General features: G+C 50.5%; 1 protein-coding gene across 1 annotated transcript; it reads left to right on the top strand.

Annotated features, from left to right (window-relative positions):
* Positions 1-712: 712 nt before the first annotated feature.
* hgh1 (HGH1 homolog (S. cerevisiae)) lies at positions 713-23,425 on the top strand. Its single transcript, XM_063042437.1, has 7 exons — positions 713-810; positions 2,558-3,132; positions 4,655-4,755; positions 6,086-6,184; positions 12,886-12,977; positions 17,590-17,712; positions 22,994-23,425. The coding sequence occupies exons 2-7, from the start codon at positions 2,591-2,593 to the stop codon at positions 23,171-23,173; spliced, it is 1,137 nt and encodes a 378-aa protein (XP_062898507.1). The 5' UTR covers positions 713-810; positions 2,558-2,590; the 3' UTR covers positions 23,174-23,425.
* The last annotated feature ends 720 nt before the right edge of the window (positions 23,426-24,145 follow it).

Genomic DNA, 24,145 nt, shown 5'->3' on the forward strand with positions numbered 1-24,145 from the left:
CCTCCCACACTGTGACCCTCCCTCGGTACCACCCCTCCCACAGTGTGACCCTCCCTCAGTACCACCCCTCCCTCAGTGTGACCCTCCCTCAGTACCACCCCTCCCACAGTGTGACCCTCCCTCAGTACCACCCCTCCCACACTGTGACCCTCCCTCGGTACCACCCCTCCCACAGTGTGACCCTCCCTCAGTACCACCCCTCCCTCAGTGTGACCCTCCCTCAGTACCACCCCTCCCACAGTGACCCTCCCTCGCTACCACCCCTCCCACAGCGTGACCCTCCCTCAGTACCACCCCTCCCACACTGTGACCCTCCCTCGGTACCACCCCTCCCGTAGTGTGACCCTCCCTCAGTACCCCCCCACAGTACCACCCCCCACATTGTTACCCTCAGTACCACCCCTCCGACAGTGTGACCCTCCCTCAGTATCACCCCTCCGACAGTGTGACCCTCCCTCAGTATCACCCCTCCCACAGTGTGACCCTCCCTCAATACCACCCCTCCCACAGTGTGACCCTCCCTCAGTACCACCCCTCCCATAGTGTGACCCTCCCTCAGTACCACCCCTCCCATAGTGTGACCCTCCCTCAATATTGCTACCCAGAGAGGCGCTCCCTCACGTAAGAACTCCCCAACATCCGTGTAGAAAGAATACAAATCCCAGAAGACACAGCAGTTACTACCGACCTTCACTTCCGCCTGGACGCCGGCGCTGTATAATTCCATTGGTGAAGGTGGCCATCGATCAATCCGAATGGGCGGAATTTCCTGTCTGTTGTCGAGTGGTCGCGCGTGTGTGGAGTGAGCGGGTAAGGAAGTGAGGGACCGAGTGGCAACGGTGTGGCGGGCAAATGGGGATCTGAGTTAGTCCCTCACCCCGTCTGCTGGACCCTCTCTCTCTCTATCCCCTTCCCGTCTGCTGGACCCTCTCCCTCCCCTCACCCCGTCTGCTGGTCCCTCCCCCCTCACCCTCACCCTGTCTACTGGTCCCTCCCCTCACCCCTCACATCGTCTGCTGGTCCCTCTCCCTCCTCTCACCCCGTCTGTTGGTCTCTCCCCCCTCCCCCCTCACCCCGTCTGCTGGTCCCTCCCCTCCCCCTATTTGCTGGTCCCTCCCCCTCCCCCTTCCCACTCACTCCATCTGCTGGTCCCTCCCCTCCCCCTCCCCCTCCCCCTCCCCCTTCCCACTCACCCCATCTGCTGGTCCCTCTCCCTCCCCTTACCCCGTCTGCTGGTCCCTCTCCCTCCCCTTACCCCGTATGCTGGTCCCTCTCCCTCCCCACTCACCCCATCTGCTGGTCCCTCTCCCATCCCTTACCCTGTCCCCCGTCTGCTGGTCCCTCTCCCTCCCCACTCACCCCGTCTGCTGGTCCCTCTCCCTCCCCACTCACCCTGTCTGCTGGTCCCTCTCCCTCCCCACTCACACCGTCTGCTGGTCCCTCTCCCTCCCCCTCACCCCTCACCTTGTCTGCTGGTCCCTCCCCCCTCATCCCTCACCTCGTCTGCTGGTCCCTCCCCCCTCAACCCTCACCTCATCTGCTGGTCCCTCTCCCTCACCCCGTCTGCTGCTCCCTCCCCCTCCCCACTCACCCCGCCTGCTGGACCCTCTCCCTCCCCTTGCCCCATCTGCTGGTCTCTCTCCATAAGATTATAAAACATGGGAGCAGAATTAGACCATTCGTCCCATCAAGTGTGCTCCGACATTCCATCATGGCTGATTTATTACCCCCTCAACCTCATTCTCCTGCTTTTTCCTCGTAACCTTTGACGCCCTGACTGGTCAAGAACCTGTCAACCTCCACTTTAAAAACACCCAGTGACTTGGCCTCCACAGCCATCCATGGTCATGAATTCCACAGATTCACCACCCTCTGGCTAAAGAAATTCCTCCTCATCTCTGTTCTCTCGATCTGTTGGTCCCTCTTTTCCCCCTCACCCCCTGTTGTTCCCTCCCTTCTCAGCCCTGTCTACAGATGCCTTCAAACCCCACCCCTTGTCTGCTGGTTTCTCTGCACCCCACCTCCCTACCCCTTGTGCTGGTCATATCTTCATGCATTGCTTCTTCTCCCAAGAGTGTTGGAAACTGAGGACAGACCTGATGGAGATGTGTACATTTATAAGATATATAGTGGGGTAGTGAATCTGAGTCTCTTCCCCAGGATAGAAACCCCGGAGAACATGCTTTTAAAGTTGGGGGGGTAGTTTAAAGAGCATATTTTGGGGGGCAAGTAATTCACGCCGTGAGTGTAGGTGTACCTGAAATGGGTTACCGGGGGTAGTCGTGGGTTCAGGCAGTTTGGTAGGGTTTAAGAGCCTTGGGTTCCCTAAGGTTGTCGTGGCCACGGGGTGGGGATAAGCTCTAACTGTGTCAATAAAAAATATTTTTATATTTCTTATTTAAGCTTATTATTTTGGATGTATTGCAATGTATTGCTGCCACAGAATACCAAATTCCATGGCGTATATCAGTGAAAATGAACCTGATTCTCGGAGAGGTCGTAGGCTGAATGGGCTGTTGCAATGTGGTAATGTTCTACGCTCCTTGATCTGCCGCAGGTGGACCGACAGTCTTTGCTCGACAGGAGCGCTATGCTGGAAGATTCACAGGCCCAAGAGCTGTTGGGCTTCCTGACGTTGGACACGCGGCCGGACGTGAAGAGCCAGGCCACCAAGTACGTGCTGGGCCTGACGGGGAGTGCGGATGGCCGGCGGTTCTTGGCGAGCAACGCTGAGGTACTGAGGGCCCTGCTGACCCTGCGGCGGGACGCCTGCCCGGCCGTGGCCAAGGACTGCCACTGCGCCCTGGTCAACCTGTCTGCGGACGAGAGCGTCCACGGGCCCCTGCTGCGTCAGGCCGACCTCCTGCCCTCCCTGCTGGGCAGCCTCTGCGACCCCCACCACGACTTCGCGGACCAGGTCTGCTCCATCCTGTCCAACCTGTCGCGGAGGGAGGACACCGGAAGGGAAGTGCTCCGCGCCATCCAGGGCGAAGGGGTGGGCCTGGCCAAGATCGTGGAGATCTTCTGCACGGACAGCTACAACAAGAAAGGGACACTTCACTACCTCGGGCCTCTGCTCTCCAACCTGACCCAACTCCCGGAAGCCAGGCAGTTCATACTGGATAAGGACAGGTCTGTTGCTTTTCTACACACTTGTGACGGCACGGTGGCATGGTGGCACGGTAGTGCGTTGGTTAGCATGGCGCTGGTAGAGTGTCTGTGATCACTGATCGGAGCTGATTCCCGTCTCTGCCCGTAGGGAGTTTGTACGTTCTCCCCATGACCACGTGGGGTCTCTTCCAGATGTTCTGGTTTCCTCCCACGTTCCAAAGATGTACCGGTTGGGGTTACTGATGTGTGGGCACGCTATGTTGGCGTCGGAAGTGTAGACTGCGCCCAGCACATCCTCGCTACTTTGATTTGATGTAAACAACACTTTTCACTGTATGTGATTTGAGGTTTTTAAAAGATAAGGATTAGCTAATCTTTCTTTTATCTGTAAATGCCTAATAAACATAATTATAATGTCCACTGTTTACACTGGCAGCTCATTCCACACTGAGTGAAGAAGTTTCCCCTCATGCCCCCCTTAAACTTTCACTCTTAACCCATGACCTTCAGTCTCACCCAAACGCAGTAGAAGTAGCCTGCTTGCGTTTACCCTGTCTATACCCTGCATAACGTTGAATACCTCTATCAAATCTCCTGTCATTCTCCTGCACTCCAGGGTATTTTAGGATGTCGTAAGGGACAGCTAAGAAAGTCAAAAACACCTCGGGTTGCCATGGCTGCATGGCGGTTAGCGCGATGCTATTACAGCTTAGGGCGTTGGAGTCTGGAGTTCAATTCTGAGACTGCCTAAAAGAAATTTGTACATACTTCCTGTGAGTTTTCTCTGGACGCTCCAATTTCTTCTCACAGTCCAAAGATGAACCAGTTAATTGGACGTTGTAAATTGTCCCATGATTCGGCTGGGGTTGAGTAGGTGGGTTGCTGGGTGGCCAGCTCGTTGGGCGGAAAGGCTCTGTTCTGTGCTGTTTCTCTATCTGCATGTACCACTATCGTTGGCAGCACACTCCAAGTGCCCAGAGCTCTGCGGGTTTAAATCAAAAGCTTGCCTTGTAATCTCCCTTAAGCTTCTTCAAGTGGCAGCAGTGAGAAGAGAGCATGTCTCACCACTCTCTCCCTCACTGCTGCCACCAGGAAGAAGGTGCAGGAGCCTCAGGGCCTGCACCACCTGATTCATGAACCAGTATTGCCCCTCAACCATCAGGCTCTGGAACCCCATCACTGAAACTGTTCCCACAACCTATGAACTCGCTTTCAATGACTCTTCATCTCATGTTCTCAATATTTATTGCTTATTTATTATTACTGCTTTATTTTTGTATTTGCACAGTCTGTTGGCTTTTGCATACTGGTTGAATGTCCAGTTGGTGTGGTCTTTCATTGGCTTTGTTATTGTTATGATTCCATAGATTTATTGAGTATGCCCATTAGAAAATTAATCTCAGGGTGACATGTAAATACTTCAATAATAAATTTACTTTGAGCCTTTAAGCTTTCACCTCTCACTTTAACTTTAACTCCACCGTGCTGCCATCCTCTTCAAGTGTGGTTCCCTGTCCTTCAGCTGGTGTGTTTTGTTCCACAGGTGCGTTGTGCAGCGATTGCTCCCCTACACTCAGTATGGGGGGTCCGGTGTGCGACGAGGCGGTGTGGTGGGCACGCTACGAAACTGCTGCTTCGACTACGGTGAGTGTCTCACCTCGCCTTCGTTTCAGAGAGGCCATTGCTTCCGGTCATCCTGTGAAGAACCTTCTCGAAGATTCCTTTTGCGTACGCCTTTGACGTTGATTTTACAGCAGTTTGTGTGACTGTAGTCAACTCCTTTTCCATATGTGTACATCGAACATAGACTACTACAGCACAATACAGGCCCTTCAGCCCACAAAATTGTGCTGACCTTTTAGCCTACGTTAAGATCAATCCCCCCCCCCACATAGCTGTTCATTTTGCTAACATCTGAGTCTGTCTAAGAGCTTCTTACATGTCCTTAAAGTATCTGCCTCTACCCCGGCAGCACATTCTACGCACCCACTGCTCCCCGTGTATATAGTAAAAAAAAGCAGCTTACCTCTGATATCCCCCTCTAAGCTTTTCTCCAATCAGCTTAAAATTATGCCCCCTCATATTAACCATATCTGTCCTGGAAAAATAGTTTCTGGCTGTCCACTCGGTCTATGCCTCTCATCATCTTGTACGCCTCTGTCAAGTCATCTCCCATGCTTTGCTCCAAAGAGAAAAGCCCTTGCTTTTTCAATTTTTTTAAAATTTAAAAATCAGTATTGCACAGCCCCCAGTGTCTACTCCAAATGCGGTGCTAAATTAAGCTAAATCTCTTCTGCCTGAGTATGATGCACATTCACACGTCTTAACCGACTCAATCACCACTCTCCACCACTACCCCCTGGCTGACTAAGGTTGTCATAGCTGGGGCAGGTAGTGGGGCCCAGTGCGCATCTGAAATAGCCTCTGACAGCCAAGTCCAGATCTTGACCTTTGCATGTGGCTCGGCTACTAAGCCCTGTGGAACCGTTGCTACTGACAGGAGAAGGGGCAAAGGTGGGTTACTGGCACCTTAAAACCAGTCGCTGTGGCAGATGCTGCTCAGTGGATTTTTTTTTTGTGTTTCACACTATTCTTGGTAAATTCTAGAGACTGTTTTGTGTGAAAATCCCAAGGGATCAGCAGTTTCTGAGGTACTCAAACCACCCTGTCTGGCACCGTTGTCTGTCATATAATCACATTTCTTCCCCCATTCTGATGTTCGGTCTGAACAACAACCGAACCTCTTGACCGTGTCTGCATGCTTTTATTATTAAGTTGCTGTCACATGATTGGCTGATTAGCTATTTGCATTGGTGAGCAGGTGTACCTATTAAAGTGGCCGCTGAATGTATCACTCCACACTCCCTTTGTTCTGTTTCCCACTAAGGCGTACGTCCTCTGGCCTGCTGTTCTAAGTACCATGTCCTCACCAAACCATTGGGCAATTCCTGCCTGTGTTTATCTCCATCCACAGCCCATCATGAGTGGTTGCTTGGCAGTGACGTCGACATCCTTCCCTTCTTGCTGCTGCCTCTGGCCGGCCCCGAGGAGCTGAGCGAAGATGAAACGGAAGGTAGGGCGTGACGGAAAGCGCTGGGAGTTAACAGGGTCTGACTGTGGCACTGTACTTGTTCGGTGTGACGCTATTACAGGTTGCAGCGTCGGAGTGCAGAGTTCAATTCCAGCATCCTCTGTAAGCAAGTTTGTACATTCCTTCACGTCACAGTCCAAAGGTGTACCAGCTTGTGGGTTAATTGGAACAGTAGGTTAGCCTAGGAATAGAAAAATAAAGATATATTGTTGAGGCTTTATAAGGCGCTGCTGAGGCCTCACGGAGTATCATAAGCAGTTTTGGGCCCCTGATCTAAGAAAGGATGTGCTTTCATTGGAGAGGGTTCAAAGGAGGTTCACTAAAATGATTCTGGGATTGAAAGGCTTATGATATGAGGAGTGTTTGATGGCTCTGGGCCTGTTTTCACTAGAATTGAGAAGCATGGGGGAGCAGGGTGGAGATCTCATTGAAAATTATCAAATGGATGTAGGGTGGATGTGGAGAGGATGTTTCCTCTGGTGGGGAAGTATGAGGCCCGAGGACACAGCCTCAGAATAGAGGGACGTTCATTTAGAACAGAGATGAGGAAAATTTTCTTTGGCTAGGGAGTGGTGAATCGGTGGAATTCGTTGCCACAGGCACCTGTGGGGGCCAAGTCACTGAGTATATTTAAGGCAGAAGTTGATAGATTCTTGATTTGTCGGACCATGAAGGGATGTGGCCTCATTCTGCTCCTGTATCTTCTGGTCTTATTGGAGCTGAGAGAAAAATTGGATCAGCCATGATGAAATGGTGGAGCAGACTCGATGGGCCAAATGGCCTCAATCTGCTCCTATATCTTATGGTATTAACTGATCGTTGTAAATTGTCCTGTGATTGGGCTAGGGTTAAATCGGTGAAATAAAATAAAGAGAGATTAGAGATTAGCTTTATTTGTCACATATACATCAAATACAGTGAAATACGTCAACCATCAGTGCAGTCTGTGAAATGCTGGGAGCAGTCCACAAGCGTCACCAAACTTTCAGCACCAACATAGCATACCCACAGCTTACTAACCCAGACCCATATGTCTTTCAATGTGGGAGGAATCTGGAGCACCCAGAGGAAACCTATGCGATTAGAGGGAGAACGTACAACCTCCTTGCAGACGGCGGCGAAATGAACACGTCGCAGCGCTGTAAAGCGTTATGCTAGCCTGACACTACAGTGCTGCATCTTTCCATTCTCATTGTCCGTCAGTCACTTCACTGACCCTCACCTGGACATGTTTGGAGTGTGGGAGGGAACCGGAGGACACAGGTCGCAGGGAGAATGTACAAACTCCTTACAGACAGCATTGGGACTCAAACTCTGGTCTTACCGGTGGTTCTGTAACGTGTTTCGCTAGTCACTAAGCAACAGTGCCGAAATGTCCATCAAACCTGCTGCAGCATTTAACATTAGGTCCCCTTTTCCTCCATTCTCCCTGAAACATTGAAATCTTTAGCCATCAGAGTCGTGAAGTAAAATTGGTTGACTATTGTCACGTATTTCAATGTACAGTGAAAGACTTGATTGCATGCTGTGCAGGTAGACCATTGCATCACTTCGATGCATTGTGGTAGCACAAGCGAAGTAACAACGAGTTCAAAGTAAAACTACTTGAAAATCTGCGGACGCTGGAAATCCAAGCAGGCTAGGCAGCATCTATGGAAAAGAGTACAGTTGATGTTTTGGGTCAAGACCCGTCATTGGGATTGGAAAAAAAGACCAGAAGTCAGAGTAAGAAGATGAGGGGAGGGGAGGAAGAAGTACAAGGTGGAGGGTGATAGGTGAAACCGGGAGAGGGAGAAGGGGAGGGGTGAGGTAAAGAGTTGGGAAGTTGATTGGGAAAAGAGTTAAGAGGGCTGGAGAAGGGAGAATCAGATTGGAAAGGATAGAAGACCATGAAAGAAAGGGAAGGAAGAGGAGCACCAGAGGAAGATGATGGGTCAATAAGGAGATGAGTGATAGAGGAAACAGGAATGGTGAAAGGGGGGGGGTGGTGGGCAATTACCAGAAGTTCAAGAAATCTTTGTTCATGCCATCAGGTTGGAGGCTACCCAGGCTGGATATAAGGTGTTCCTCCTCCAAGCTGAGTGTGGCATCGTTGTGACATTAGAGGAGGCCGCGGACTGACATGTCGGAATGGGAATGGCAGTGGAATTGAAATGGGCAGCCTCCGGGAGAACCCACTTTTTCTGGCAGACGTAGCCTAGGTGCTTGACGTAACAGCTTCTCAATCTACGCATCTGGGTTTCACCAATATACAGGAGACCACACCGGGAGCACCGGACACAGTAAATGACCCCAACAGACTCACAGGTGAAGTGTCACCTCACCTGGAAGGACTGTTTGGGGCCCTGAGTGGTAGTGAGGGAGGAGATGTGGGGCAGGTGTAGCACTTGTTCCACTTGCAAGTGGGGAGGGTTGAACAGACAAGGGAGTGGCTTAGGGAGCGATCTCTGTGGAAAGTGAGTGAGAAAAGGATGTGCTTGGTGGTGGGTCCAGTTGGAGATGGCAGAATTTATGGAGAATTATGTGTTGTATGCGGGGGCTGGTGGGGTGGTAGGTGAGGACAAGAGGAACCCTATCCCTGGTGGGATGGCAGGAGTATGGGGTGAGGGCAAACGTGCGCAAAATGGAAGAGATGTGAGTGAGGGTAGCGTTGATACCAGAGGAGGAGAAGCCCCTTTCTTTGGAGGAGGAGGGCATCTTAGTAGTTCTGGAATGAAAAGCCTCATTTTGAGAGCAGATGCGGTGGAGACGGAGGCAAGAGGGTGGCATTTTTACAAGTGACAGGCTGGGAAGAGGTATAATCCAAGTAGCCATGAGAATCAATGGGTTTATAAAAGAAATCGATGTTCATGCCATCAGTTTGGAGGCTACCCAGACGAAACACAAGATGTTGCTTCGCCAACCTGAGTATGGACTCATCACAGCAAGGATGCCGTAGACTGGCATGTCGGAATGGGAATGGGAAGTAGAATTGAAATGGGTGGCCACTGGGAGTAAATTTATTATCAAAGTACAGATGTGTCCATAAGACAAGACAAAGGAGCACAAGTCGGCCATTCGGCCCATTGAGTCTGCTCCGTCATTTTATCATGAGCTGAAATGTCACCACAGATAACCCCGAGATTCATTTGTTTGTGGGAATTCACAATAGATACAAAGAAATTGTCCAGAATTCATTGAAAATAGCAGTACAAATAGATGGGGCTGTAAAGAAACCTTCATGAATCAAAGTATTGAGAACAGGAGTGGGGATGTTATGTTGAAGTTGTATAAGACATTGGTGTGGCCTAATTTGGAGTATTGTGTGCAATTTTGGTCACCTACCAACAAAAGATTTAACTAAGTTTGAAAGAATACAGGAAAAAAATTAAAAGGATGGAGGACATGAGTTATAAGGAAAGAATAGGTTAGGACTTTATTCCTTGGAAAGTAGAAGATTGAGGGGAGATTTTATAGAAGTATACATAATTATGAAGGGTACAGATAGAGTAAATGCAGGTAGGCATTTTCCACCGAGGTTCGGTGAGACTAGAACTAGAGGTTAAGGGTGAAAGGGGAAAATGAGGGTAAATATCTTCACTCAGAGGGTCGTGAGTGTGTGGAATAAGTTGCCAGCGCAGGTGTGCACGAGCTCAATTTCAACGTTTAAGGGATAGATGCACAGATGGTAGGGATATGGAGGGCGGTCCAGGTGCAGGTTGATGAGACTAGGGCTGTTTAAATGGTTCAACACAAACTAGATGAGTTGAAGGGCCTGTTTCTGTGCAGTACTTGGAATCCAAGCAACATAGAATCAATGAAAAACTGCACACAAGATGGACAATGTAAAAGACAAAATACTGGGCAAATTCAAAATGCATAATACCACCCATAAGACCATAAGATACAGGACCAGAATGACACCATTTGGCCCATCGAGTCTGCTCTGCCATTTCATCATGGTTGATCCAATTTTCCTCTCAGCCCCAATCTCCAGCTTTCTCCCTGTATCCCTTCATGCTCTGACTGTTCAAGAATCTACTTACATTTCCCTTAAATATACATAAAGACTTGGCCTCCACAGCTGCCTTTGGCAAAGAATCCTACAGATTTGCTTCTCTCTGGCTAAAGAAATTCCTCCTCATCTCCGTTCTAAAAGGACGCCCTTCTATTCTGAGTCTCTCACCATAGGAAACATCATCTCCAGATCCACTCTTTCAAGGCCTTTCATCATCTGAGAGGTTTCAATGAGGTCACGCGTTGTTCTTCTGAATTCCAGCACATACAGGCCCAGAGCTATCAGATGCTCCTCATACAAGAAGCCATTCGATCCTGGAATCTTCTTCTTCTTTGAACCCTCTCCAGTTTCAGCACATCCTTTCGAAGATAAGGGGATGCTAGTCCTCTTGAAATGGATGCTAACATTGCATTTGCACTCCTCACCATAGACTAAACCTGCAAATTAACCTTTAGGGAATCTTGCACAAGGACCCCCAAGTCCCTTTGCACCTCCATTTTTTGGTATTTTTTCTCCATTTAGAAAATGGTCAGCCTTTCATTTCTTCTACCAAAGTTCATGACCATACACTTCCTGACATCTGCTATTTCTTTGTCCATTCACCTAATCTAAGTCCTTCTGAAGCCTCTCTACTTCCTCAAAACTACCCGCCCCTCCACTTACCTCCGTATCGACTGCAAACTTGGCCACAAAGCCACCTATTTCAGTATCCCAATCATTGACATATGACATAACAAGAATCGGTCCCAACAGGGGCCCCTGTGGAACACCAGTCACCAGCAGCCAGCCAGAAAAGGCTCCCTTTGTTCTCACTTTTTGCCTCCTGCCAATCTGCCACAGCTTTATCCGTGCTAGGATCTTTCCTGTAATACCATGGGCTCGTAGCTTGTTAAACAGCCTCTTGTATGGCACCTTGTCAAAGGCCTTCTGAAAATCCAAATACACAACATCAACTGATTCCATGTTGTCTATCCTGCTTGTTATTTCTTCAAAGAATTCCGGCAGATCTGTCAGACAATATTTTCCCTTGAGGAAACCATACTGACTATGACCTATTTTATCACGTGCCTCCAAGTACCCTCAGACCTCATCCTTAATTATCAACTCCAACATCTTCCCAACCACTGAGGTTACACTAACTGGCCTATAGTTTACTTTCTTCTGCTTCTCTCCCTTCTTGAAGAGTGGAGTGACATTTACAATTTTCCAGTCTTCCAGAACCGTACCAGAATCTATTGGTTCTTGAAAGATCATTGCCAATGCCTCCACAATCTCTTCAGCCACCTCTTTCAGAACTCTGGGGTGTACATCATTTGGTTCAGCTGACTTATCTACTGTCAGACCTTTCAGTTTCCCAAGAACCTTCTCTGTAGGTATGATAACTTCACGCACTTCATGTCCCTTGACACCTGGAACTTCCACCATACTGCTAATGTCTTCCACCATGAAGACTGATGCAAAATACTTAACATAATGAATAAATAAGCAATAAATGGCGAACATGAGCTGAAGAGTTGTGTAGGAGTGGCTGCCTGTGGGAGGACAAATCTCACTTGTATGTATACTTTGATAACCTTGCAGAGTGTTAGTAGCTCGGGTGGCTATTGGGAAGTTTGATTGATCGCCAAGTTGGCAAAATGTTTACAGACATTGCGATTCCAATCAAGAAACTAACATCGGTGCACAGTTCAGGGTGTTGTCTCAGAGTGCCAGATTATATACCCCGCTGGGGTCTGGATGGATATTGATTAGACACTGTGATCTGGTTGGCTGGTTGAAAACATTGTGAACGGTTTAGCAGTAGAAGATTCTGATTGGCTAGCTTCGAGGGAGGTCCGTTGGAGATGTTTGATTCACTGTCCAGATCCCGAGATTACTGGCGATTCATTGATTGTTGACGTTGTTGTTTCTCTTTTCTTCAGAAGGGTTCTATACTGGACCTATGTCAACGTGTTTGCTGATTTCGGGATCTCGCCAGTAATGTTGGGATCTGGACAGTGTATCACCAGATAAAACCCTGAGATTCGTTGTCTTGTGGGCATACTCAATAAATACAAAGACCACAACAAAACCATTGCAAGTCTGCACCCAGACAACCAACATGCAAAAGACAAATTGTGCAAATACAAAAAAAATTGAGCAATAAGTATCGAGAACATGAGATGACGAGTCCATGAAAGTGAGTTCATAGGTTTTGGGAAGGTTCAGTGTTGGGATGAGTGAAGTTATCTACTCTGGTTCAAGAGGCTGATGCTTGAGGGGTAGTAACAGTTCCTGAACCTGGTGGTGTGAGTCCTGAGGCTCCTGTACCTCCTTCCTGATGGCAGTAGTGAGAAGAAAGCATGACATGGGCGGTGCGAGTCCCCAATGATGGATGCTTTTATTCCGGAATCTTCTCTTCCTCCCCACCCCCACCACTTTCCTTTCTGGTTCCATTGAAGGGCCTTGGCCCAAAACGTCAGCAGTCCATTTCCCTCCATAGATGTTGCCTGACTTAAGTCTCCCAGTGTTTTGTGTGAGCACTGAGGGTGGGATGGGACATCGTACCCGATCTTCTGACAGTGGCCACTCTTTGGCCCCACTTGATCTGTTTGCCTGTCTTCACTTTCTGGGAGCAATGAATGTCGGTGTTAATGATGCCCGCAGACACCCCTGACCTCTGGCCTCTCTCTAACCTGTGACCCAGGGCTGCCGGTGGACCTACAGTATCTGCCTGAGGACAAGCGGCGTGAGGAGGACCCAGATATCCGCAGGATGCTGCTTGAGGCCATTAACCTGGTGCGTATCAGTGGGAGCGGTGAGGGGGAGGGGGGGAGAGGGGTGGGCAGTGACCCCACACTCACACCGGCTTTCAGCACTACACGTGGACACTGTGAGAGGGGGTGTGCCCAAGTGGTGTGTGTGTGTGAGGGTGAGACACAGACACACGGGGAGAGGGAGATAAACTATCTTGGAGAGAGAGAGACAGAGCCACACGGTCACGAGGGAGGGAGTCGTGCAGTTGCGGAGAGATCCAACATCCCAATGCGATGACTGCTTTTGGAGATGTAGCCAGCTCCTGCACAGCAAGATGCCACGATATACCACACGAGCTGATCTGTGGTAAAATGCAGCGCAGTAACACAGTGATTTGAGCAGCGCCCGGTCAGAGATCAGAAGCCTGAGAAGATGTTGTTCACTCAGGTTCCCCGATGGAGTAGAAAAGGCAGCAACTTGTGGCAGTTTGGAGTATTAAGCAGCGTTCAGAGTCGATAAGCAAGAACAAATTAAAGTAAGGCAGGGGCAAGCAAAGTGCTGTCGTTGGAGTGGACTGAGCTAGAGTCTTTGGCTCTTCCAGGTTTCAACAAGGAGAGGCTTCAGTGAGAGAAGGCCAAAAAAAAAACGAGGTAGAGTTTTCTCCCTCTCCCATACACACAATTTCTTGTTTTTTCTTCTTTATACGGTATTTGCTCAGTTAGGACAGTAGAGATGCCAGGCAGGATAGTTAAGCTAAATCTCTTCTGCCTGAATATGATGCACATTCACATGTGGGGATGGGGGAAGGCAGGAAGACCGCCGGTGTCCCTGACCACTACAACTGCGTGAAATGCATCCAGCTGCAGCTTCAAACAGTCCACGTTAAGGAGTTGGAGCTGGAACTGGATGAAGGAGTGACAGGTAGGACGTATAGAGAGGTAGTTACACCCAAGGTGCAGGACACAGGAAACTGGGTGACAGTCAGGAAGGGGATAGGGGTTAAACGGCCAGTGCAGAGAACCCCTGTGGCCATCCCACCCAACAACAGGTATACCACTCTGGATATTGTTGGGGGTTCGGGGGTTAGGGGTGACGTAGCGGAGGAAAATCACAGTGGTCAGGTCTCTGAAACCGATTCTGACTCTGCGACTCAGAAGAGTAGGTGGGCAAGCGGTGGTGCTGGGCCATTCGTTTGGGGAACAGAAAGGAGATTCTTTGGGTGAGAACAAGATTCCAAGCTGTTGCCTCCCAATGCCATGATCTGGGTCATCTCCAGTCTAGTCCTCAACATTCTTAAGCGTGAGGGTAAACAGCTCGAGGATGTGGTTCATGTAGATACCAATGACAGAGGTAGGAAGTGTGACGAGGTTGTGCAAAATGAGTTCAGGGAATTAAGTGCTAAGTTAAAGGGTAGTGGTGTGACCTCAGGATTGCCACCCATGCCATGTGCTAGTGTGGCCAGAAACAGAAAGATCATACAGTTTAGCAAGTGCTGAAGGAGTTGGTGTAGGAGGGAGAGCATAAGATTTTTAGATCATTGGGTTCTCTACCAGGGAAGGTGAGACCTGTACAGATGGGACGGTTTGCACCTGAACTGGAGGGGGACGAGCAGGAAGGTTTGCTAATGCTCCATGGTGGGGTTTAAACTAGAACTGCACCTCTACTACTTTCTCTGGCAGTTTGTTCTGTATACAGACCACCCACTTGGTGAATAAGTTTCCCCTCAGGTTCCCTATTAAATCTCTCCCCTCTCACTTTCAACCTGTGCCCTCTGGTTCTTGATTTCCCAACCCTGGGGTAAAGCCCGTCCCTGCCACTCGTTATTTTATGTACCTATAAGATCAGCCATCATTCTCCCAAACTCTGATGGAGCAAATTCCAACCTGCTGAAGGCCAGTTTGCCAAAAGCCTTTTTCACCACTTTCAAAGACGTGTGGGTCAGGGTTAGTAAGCTGTGGACCTGCTATGTTGGCGCCAGAAGCATGGTGACACTCGCGGGCTGCCCCCAGCACATCCTCGAACTGCTTTGGTCGGTGACGCACGTGTCCGCTACTTATTAAGTCTAACCCTCAGTCTTTGGAATGAGGGGAGAAACCGGTGGTAGAGGAGCCTGAAGATACATACTCAACGTTTTAGGAACAGCTTCTTTCCCCTCTGCCATCAGAATTACGAACGCATGAACACTACCTCACTTTTCTTTGCTCTCTTTTGCACCACTTATTTAATTTTTAAAAATACATTTCTTACAGTAATTTATATTTTTTTAATTATGTATTGCGGGGGCAGGCAGCAGTGGAGTTATGTGGCCTTCAGTCGTAGCACGGACTAGGCCTCAGGCTGTGGTGTCGCCTGTTTGCAGCTGTCTGGGGGAGGTGCACAGTCAGGCGCTCCACCACAGCGCTGTCTGCTTGAAAGAAGATGAGTTGTATTGTGTTCGACTGCAGACTGCTGCAACATTCATGGACTCAGGGACTTGGGCTATATATTTTTGTGTGACTGTATTATACTGCTGTCCACACTCTCCGTCAGCACAGGTGCACCGCAAGGCCATACTCTGCTGGCTCTGCACTTATGACCGTGTGGCTAAGCACAGCTCCAATGCCATATTCATGTTTGCTGCTGACACCACTGTCGTAGGCCGAATCAAAGGTGGTGACGAATCAGCACATGGGCAGGAGATTGAAAATCTGGCTGAGTCGTGCCATAACAATAACCTCTCATTCAATGTCATTCAATGTCGGTAATGTGTTTGTAGCCCGGATATTGAACTTTTTGCTTTTGGACTCCAGCCATATTCTATCGAGATACAACACTGGGCGTCACGGGAGGTTGTTCCTGCCTGGGGCCATCGAACTTTGCAGCTCCTCCCGTGGAGGGTCAGACACCCTGAGCCAATAGGCTGGTCCTGGACTTATTTCCATCTGGCATAGTTTGCATTTTGTTATTTGATCGTTGGTGGATTTTGTATTGCTATATTTATGCTCTATTCCTGGTTGGTGCGGCTGTAACAAAACCCAATTTCCCTTGGGATCAATAAAGTATGTCTATCTATCTATCTAGCAAAACTAAGTGGCTGATTATTGACTTCAGGATGAGGAAACCAGGGGAACATGAGCCAATCCTCATCGGAGGAACAGAGGTGGAGCGGGTCAGTGAATTTAAATTCCTCAGTGTTATTTCAGAGGACCTCTTCAGGGCCCAGCAGGTAAGTGCAATTATGAAGAAAGCACAGCAGCGCCTCTGCTTCCTTGGGAGTTTGCCAAGGTTCGAAATGACATCTAAAACTTTGAGAAACTTCTGTAGATGTCTGGTGCAGAGCATTTTGACTGGCTGCATCACAGGCTGGTATGGAACACCAATGGCGAATGGAAAATTCTACAAAAGGTAGTGGATACAGCCCAGTCCATCACGGGTAAAACCCTCCCACTATTGAGCGCATCTACATGAAGCGTTGTCACAAGAAAGCAACATCCATCATCAAGGACCCCCACCACCCAAGATGTTCTCTCTTTGCCATCAGGAAGAATGTACAGGAGCATCAGGACTCTCTCCACCTGGTTCAGAAACAGTTAGTACCCCTCAACCATCAGGAAGAACGTACAGGAGCATCAGGACTCTCTCCACCTGGTTCAGGGACAGTCAGTACCCCTCAACCATCAGGAAGAACGTACAGAAGCATCAGGACTCTCATCACCTGGTTCAGGAACAGTTAGTACCCCTCAATCATCAGGGTTTTGAACCGAAGGGATTAACTTTGCTCAACTTCACTTGCCCTATCATTGAATGTTCCCCACAACCTCTGGACTCATTTTCAAGGACTCTTCATCTCATGTTCTCCATATTTATTGCTTGCTTATTTATTTATTTACTATTATTTCTTTATTTTTGTATTTGCACAGTTTCTTGTCTTTTGCATATTGGTTGAATGCCCAAGTTAGTGAGTCTTTCATTGATTCTATTATTCTATAATGGATTTATTGAGTATGCCTGCAGGAAAATGAATTTTTGTTGATTATGGTGACACATCCGTACTTTGACAATAAAATTTACTTTGGACTGTATCTTGTATGTGACCTGTGTGCCTTGTGCTTTGTGTGAATGTTGGTACTGTGTTTTGCACCTTGGCCCCAGGGTATAACACTGTCTTGTTTGGCTGTGTTCATAGGTGTTCATGTATGGTTGAATGACAATTAAATTTGTTCTTGAATTTGCAACGTACTGCTGTCACAAAACAATAAATTTCACAACGTACGTCAGTTATATTAAACCTGATTGTGATGTGTTTGCACGTCTAGTTCCGCAGAACCCTACTGTTCACTGAACACCCTGTCTCGCTTCTTGTAGCCTCGTGGGTAGATGACACTAATCTTGTGTAACTTTGCGAACAACACCTGCAATCGGTTCAATTCCCGCCTCTGCCTGTGGAGTTTGTACGTTCTCCCTGTGACCGCGTGGGTTTCTTCTGGCCACTCTGATTTCCTCCCACAGGTTAGCGTTGATGACTTGTGGGTAAGCTATGTTGGTGCTGGAAGTGTGGTGACACTTATGAGCTGCCCCCAGCACATCCTCAGGCTGTTGATGCAAATAGCGCATTTCACTGCAGGTCTCAGTGTACGTGTGACAAAGCTAATCTTTATGTTTATCTCTGTCGTAGCTTGTGGCGACGAAGAACGGGCGTAAGGTGGTGAGGGACAGAAACACCTACGTGATCCTACGGGAACTACACAAGTGGGAGAAGGAGCCGGACGTTGTGGCTGCTTGCGAGAAGTTGATTGAGGTGAGTTGTTCCGATTCAGCAATAATATGGTTCAGTGGGTTGCCTTTACCAGGGCCCTGTTACCTACTATCTACGTTATCTGTAACAGCTACTCCCTCAGCCTCATCACTGTGAGGAGAGTAGACCCCAGCTCTCCTAGTAACTGAAGCGTCCCGTCCCATCCCACCCAACATCATTGAGCACAGAAGTGGGCGGTTTGGCCATGTAGTCTGTGGAAAACTGTTATTCTGCCTTGTCCCATCGACCCACGCCTGGACCATAGCCCTCCATACCTCTCCCATCCATGTACTTACCCAAACATCTCTTAAATCAATCATCTGGTTGATAGTGTCGTAAACTGAATTATCAAATTTGTGGATAACACTAAGGTTGGCTAGCCATTTTAATTCCTCTTCCCATTCCCACACTACGTGTCTTTCCACGGCCTACCCTACTGCAATTTTGAAGCTGGATGAAGATTAGAGGAAGAGGACCTCGTATTCTGTCTCCGGCCTGTCTACATCAATGGTGTTGCACTTTGTCGTTTATCTGCACTGCACCTTCTCGGTAGCTTTTACACTTTATTCTGCATGGTAACTCTACCGCAATGCACTGCGTAATGATTTGAACTGCATGAACAGCATTGCAAGACAAGCTTATCACGCTCTCGTGGACGGAGACAGTAATAAACCAATACTCATACCATTATCAATACTCCATCGCATGAATGTCGATTTCTCCAACTTCTGGTAACCACTCCCATCAGCCCCCCCACCACATGCCTTTTTTTTCCTTATCTCACTGGCGCCCGGCACCCATCATCCATCCCTTTCCTTTCCCCAGCCTTCTGAATCTGCCCATCACCAGCACATTCCTTCCGATGGTTCCCTTTATCCCATGCTTCACCATCCTCTTAACAGATTTCACCTCCCCCACCCTCACTGAGATCCACCTGTCACCTCCCAGCTTCTTACCACTCCCCCACCCTCACCGAGATCCACCTGTCACCTCCCAGCTTCTTACCACTCCCCCACCCTCACCGAGATCCACCTGTCACCTCCCAGCTTCTTACCAATCCCCCACCCTCACCGAGATCCACCTGTCACCTCCCAGCTTCTTACCAATCCCCCACCCTCACCGAGATCCACCTGTCACCTCCCAGCTTACCACTCCCCCACCCTCACCGAGATCCACCTGTCACCTCCCAGCTTCTTACCACTCCCCCACCCTCACCGAGATCCACCTATCACCTCCCAGCTTCTTACCAATCCCCCACCCTCACCGAGATCCACCTATCACCTCCCAGCTTCTTACCACTCCCCCACACTCACCGAGATCCACCTGTCACCTCCCAGCTTCTTACCACTCCCCCACCCTCACCGAGATCCACCTATCACCTCCCAGCTTCTTACCAATCCCCCACCCTCACCAAGATCCACCTGTCACCTCCCAGCTTGTTACCAATCCCCACCCTCACCGAGATCCACCTGTCACCTCCCAGCTTCTTACCACTCCCCCACCCTCACCGAGATCCACCTGTCACCTCCCAGCTTCTTACCAATCCCCCACCCTCACCGAGATCCACCTGTCACCTCCCAGCTTCTTACCAATCCCCCACCCTCACCAAGATCCACCTGTCACCTCCCAGCTTCTTACCACTCCCCCACCCTCACCGAGATCCACCTGTCACCTCCCAGCTTCTTACCACTCCCCCACCCTCACCGAGATCCACCTGTCACCTCCCAGCTTCTTACCACTCCCCCACCCTCACCGAGATCCACCTGTCACCTCCCAGCTTCTTACCAATCCCCCACCCTCACCGAGATCCACCTGTCACCTCCCAGCTTCTTACCACTCCCCCACCCTCACCGAGATCCACCTGTCACCTCCCAGCTTCTTACCAATCCCCCACCCTCACCGAGATCCACCTGTCACCTCCCAGCTTCTTACCAATCCCCCACCCTCACCGAGATCCACCTGTCACCTCCCAGCTTCTTACCAATCCCCCACCCTCACCGAGATCCACCTGTCACCTCCCAGCTTCTTACCAATCCCCCACCCTCACCGAGATCCACCTGTCACCTCCCAGCTTCTTACCAATCCCCCACCCTCACCGAGATCCACCTGTCACCTCCCAGCTTCTTACCAATCCCCCACCCTCACCGAGATCCACCTGTCACCTCCCAGCTTCTTACCAATCCCCCACCCTCACCGAGATCCACCTGTCACCTCCCAGCTTCTTACCAATCCCCCACCCTCACCGAGATCCACCTGTCACCTCCCAGCTTCTTACCAATCCCCCACCCTCACCGAGATCCACCTGTCACCTCCCAGCTTCTTACCAATCCCCCACCCTCACCGAGATCCACCTGTCACCTCCCAGCTTCTTACCACTCCCCCACCCTCACCGAGATCCACCTGTCACCTCCCAGCTTCTTACCAATCCCCCACCCTCACCGAGATCCACCTGTCACCTCCCAGCTTCTTACCAATCCCCCACCCTCACCGAGATCCACCTGTCACCTCCCAGCTTCTTACCAATCCCCCACCCTCACCGAGATCCACCTGTCACCTCCCAGCTTCTTACCACTCCCCCACCCTCACCGAGATCCACCTGTCACCTCCCAGCTTCTTACCAATCCCCCACCCTCACCGAGATCCACCTGTCACCTCCCAGCTTCTTACCATCCCCCACCCTCACCGAGATCCACCTTCACCTCCCAGCTTCTTTCCCCCACCCTCACCGAGATCCACCTATCACCCTCCCCCACCCTCACCGAGATCCACCTGTCACCTCCCAGCTTCTCCCCCACCCTCACCGAGACCACCTTCACCTCCCCTTACCATCCCCCACCCTCACCGAGATCCACCTGTCACCTCCCAGCTTCTTACCAATCCCCCACCCTCACCGAGATCCACCTGTCACCTCCCAGCTTCTTACCACTCCCCCACCCTCACCGAGATCCACCTGTCACCTCCCAGCTTCTTACCAATCCCCCACCCTCACCGAGATCCACCTGTCACCTCCCAGCTTCTTACCAATCCCCCACCCTCACCGAGATCCACCTGTCACCTCCCAGCTTCTTACCACTCCCCCACCCTCACCGAGATCCACCTGTCACCTCCCAGCTTCTTACCAATCCCCCACCCTCACCGAGATCCACCTGTCACCTCCCAGCTTCTTACCATCCCCCACCCTCACCGAGATCACCTCCGTCACCCTCCCAGCTTTACCAATCCCCCACCCTCACCAGATCCACCTGTCACCTCCCAGCTTCTTACCAATCCCCCACACCCTCACCGAGATCCACCTGTCACCTCCCACCCTCACCGAGATCCACCTTCACCTTACCACCAATCCCCCACCCTCACCGAGATCCACCTGTCACCTCCCAGCTTCTTACCACTCCCCCACCCTCACCGAGATCCACCTGTCACCTCCCAGCTTCTTACCAATCCCCCACCCTCACCGAGATCCACCTGTCACCTCCCAGCTTCTTACCACTCCCCCACCCTCACCGAGATCCACCTGTCACCTCCCAGCTTCTTACCAATCCCCCACCCTCACCGAGATCCACCTGTCACCTCCCAGCTTCTTACCATCCCCCACCCTCACCGAGATCCACCTGTCACCTCCCAGCTTCTTACCACTCCCCCACCCTCACCGAGATCCACCTGTCACCTCCCAGCTTCTTACCAATCCCCCACCCTCACCGAGATCCACCTGTCACCTCCCAGCTTCTTACCAATCCCCCACCCTCACCGAGATCCACCTGTCACCTCCCAGCTTCTTACCAATCCCCCACCCTCACCGAGATCCACCTGTCACCTCCCAGCTTCTTACCAATCCCCCACCCTCACCGAGATCCACCTGTCCCCACCTGTCACCTCACTCCCAGCTTCTTACCATCCCCCACCCTCACCAGATCCACCTGTCACCTTCTTACCACCCTCCCCCACCCTCACCGAGATCCACCTCCCAGTCACCCTCCCAGCTGTTCTTACCACTCCCCCACCCTCACCGAGATCCACCTGTCACCTCCCAGCTTCTTACCACTCCCCCACCCTCACCGAGATCCACCTGTCACCTCCCAGCTTCTTACCACTCCCCCACCCTCACCGAGATCCACCTGTCACCTCCCAGCTTCTTACCACTCCCCCACCCTCACCGAGATCCACCTGTCACCTCCCAGCTTCTTACCATCCCCCACCCTCACCGAGATCCACCTGTCACCTCCCAGCTTCTTACCACTCCCCCACCCTCACCGAGATCCACCTGTCACCTCCCAGCTTCTTACCACTCCCCCACCCTCACCGAGATCCACCTGTCACCTCCCACTTACCAATCCCCCACCCTCACCGAGATCCACCTGTCACCTCCCAGCTTCTTACCACTCCCCCACCCTCACCGAGATCCACCTGTCACCTCCCAGCTTCTTACCAATCCCCCACCCTCACCGAGATCCACCTGTCACCTCCCAGCTTCTTACCACTCCCCCACCCTCACCGAGACACCTTCACCTCCCAGCTTCTTACCAATCCCCCACCCTCACCGAGATCCACCTGTCACCTCCCAGCTTACCACTCCCCCACCCTCACCGTTTTTCTCCCCCTCACCATTCTCTGTAAAGTCTGGACCAGGGGTCCTTGACATAAAGAACCCCTGCTCTGGAGACTGCTGTGCAGTTTCACTGACTCAAACCACCTCATCTGGCATCAACCGGTCAAGGACACTTAGATCACATTTCTTCCCCATTCTGATGTTTGGTCTGACAATCAGCTGCACGTCCCACCTAGCAGAACCCCTTTAAATATTCCCCTTTGAGTGAACAATCTCGTTGGGAGATGCAGGGAAAAGCAGTGCTGTGGGAGTACCACCCTGCCAGCGGGCTTATCAAATGCAGTCGCCAAGGGAGGACTGCAGTAGGTAAAATTAGTATTGCTTTATTGTTGTTATGTGTACCGAAATCCAGTAAAATGCTTGTCTTGCACGCTCTCTCAAACCTACTCCAGACCCTCTGCAATGCCAGCGCATATTTTCTTAAATATGTAGCCTATCCTTTTGTAGATATGGGGATTAGATGGGCTGAAGGGCCTGTTTTGTGTTGTAGTACTCTATGACTGTGAGGTACGTTATGAAGTCAGGAGCTCATCTTCTTGCACCAGTAAACCATTTTGATCTGCTCCCCATCACACTGGGCAGGGACCCACTTGTCGAGGGTCGAGGTGGGAGATGGCTGCCGTCAGTGTCACTGATTTGCCCACAGTAATGTCCCAGTCTCCTGGCATTCCCCCCCCCCAGGTGCTGATCTCTGACGAGCCCGAGGCTGGGATGGAGAACCTGCAGGAGGTGAAGATCCCCGAGGACGTGGAGAGGACGTTGAGGCGGCAGGACGAGGAGGAGCAGAGGCGCCTCGAGGGCGAGCTTCTTAAGACTGGAGAGGGTGCACCGGGAGAAACGCCAGAGGCGCTGGAGAGATGACGGTATGCCTGCGCGGAGACCACAAAGCCTGCCATAACTTATTTTATGTTCAGAGCGGCAGGCTGGTGGAGGACCTTGGTTTTGTGGATGTTGGGAGGTGGCAGTAATCACCCCTGTGTCACAAGCCCCCATCGCTGAAGTTCAGATCCTGCCTAATGTCCCTTGAGCAAGCGGAGATCTCCTCGTTTTCCCAAGCTTTGCTGACTGATATAAATAAAATCACTTCCAAGCTCTCCTGCCTTCTGTGCTCCTTGCTTCTGTTGATACAGTTCTGTCACCCCGTACAGGAAAGATGTGAAAGTTTGGGAGGGTGAGGGATGCTGCCTGCATTAGGGGGCATGAGCTATAATGAGAGGTTGGACAGGCTTGGGTTGTTTTCTCTGGAGTAGCAGAGGCCTGATAGGAGTTTAGAAAATTCTGAGAGACATAAATAGGGTAGACAGTCAGAATCATCTTTCCACGGTTTTCTAAATGGGCAGCAAATTCAGACAGCGGAGGTGCAAAAGGGACTTTGGAGTCCTAGTGCAGGATTCATGAAAGGTTAATTTACAGTTTGAGTTGGTGGTGAGCAAGGCAAATGCATTGATAGCATTCATTTCAAAAGGACTAAATATAAAAGCAAAGATGTAATGCTGAGGCTTGATAAGGAACTGGTCTGGCCCCACTTGGAGTATTGTGAGCAGTTTTGGGCACTGTATCTAAGAAAAGATGTGCTGGAATTGGAGATGGGCCAGAGGAAGGTTTACGAAAATGATCCTGGGAATTAAAAGGTTAACATATGAAGAACATAGAAACATAGAAACATAGAAAATAGGTGCAGGAGTAGGCCATTCGGCCCTTTGAGCCTGCACCGTCATTTATTATGATCATGGCTGATCATCCAACTCAGAACCCCGCCCCAGCCTTCCCTCCATACCCCCTGACCCCCGTAGCCACAAGGGCCATATCTAACTCCCTCTTAAATATAGCCAA

Source organism: Mobula hypostoma, chromosome 3, assembly GCF_963921235.1.
Source record: "Mobula hypostoma chromosome 3, sMobHyp1.1, whole genome shotgun sequence".
In the NCBI taxonomy this organism is placed as follows: Eukaryota; Metazoa; Chordata; class Chondrichthyes; order Myliobatiformes; family Myliobatidae; genus Mobula; species Mobula hypostoma.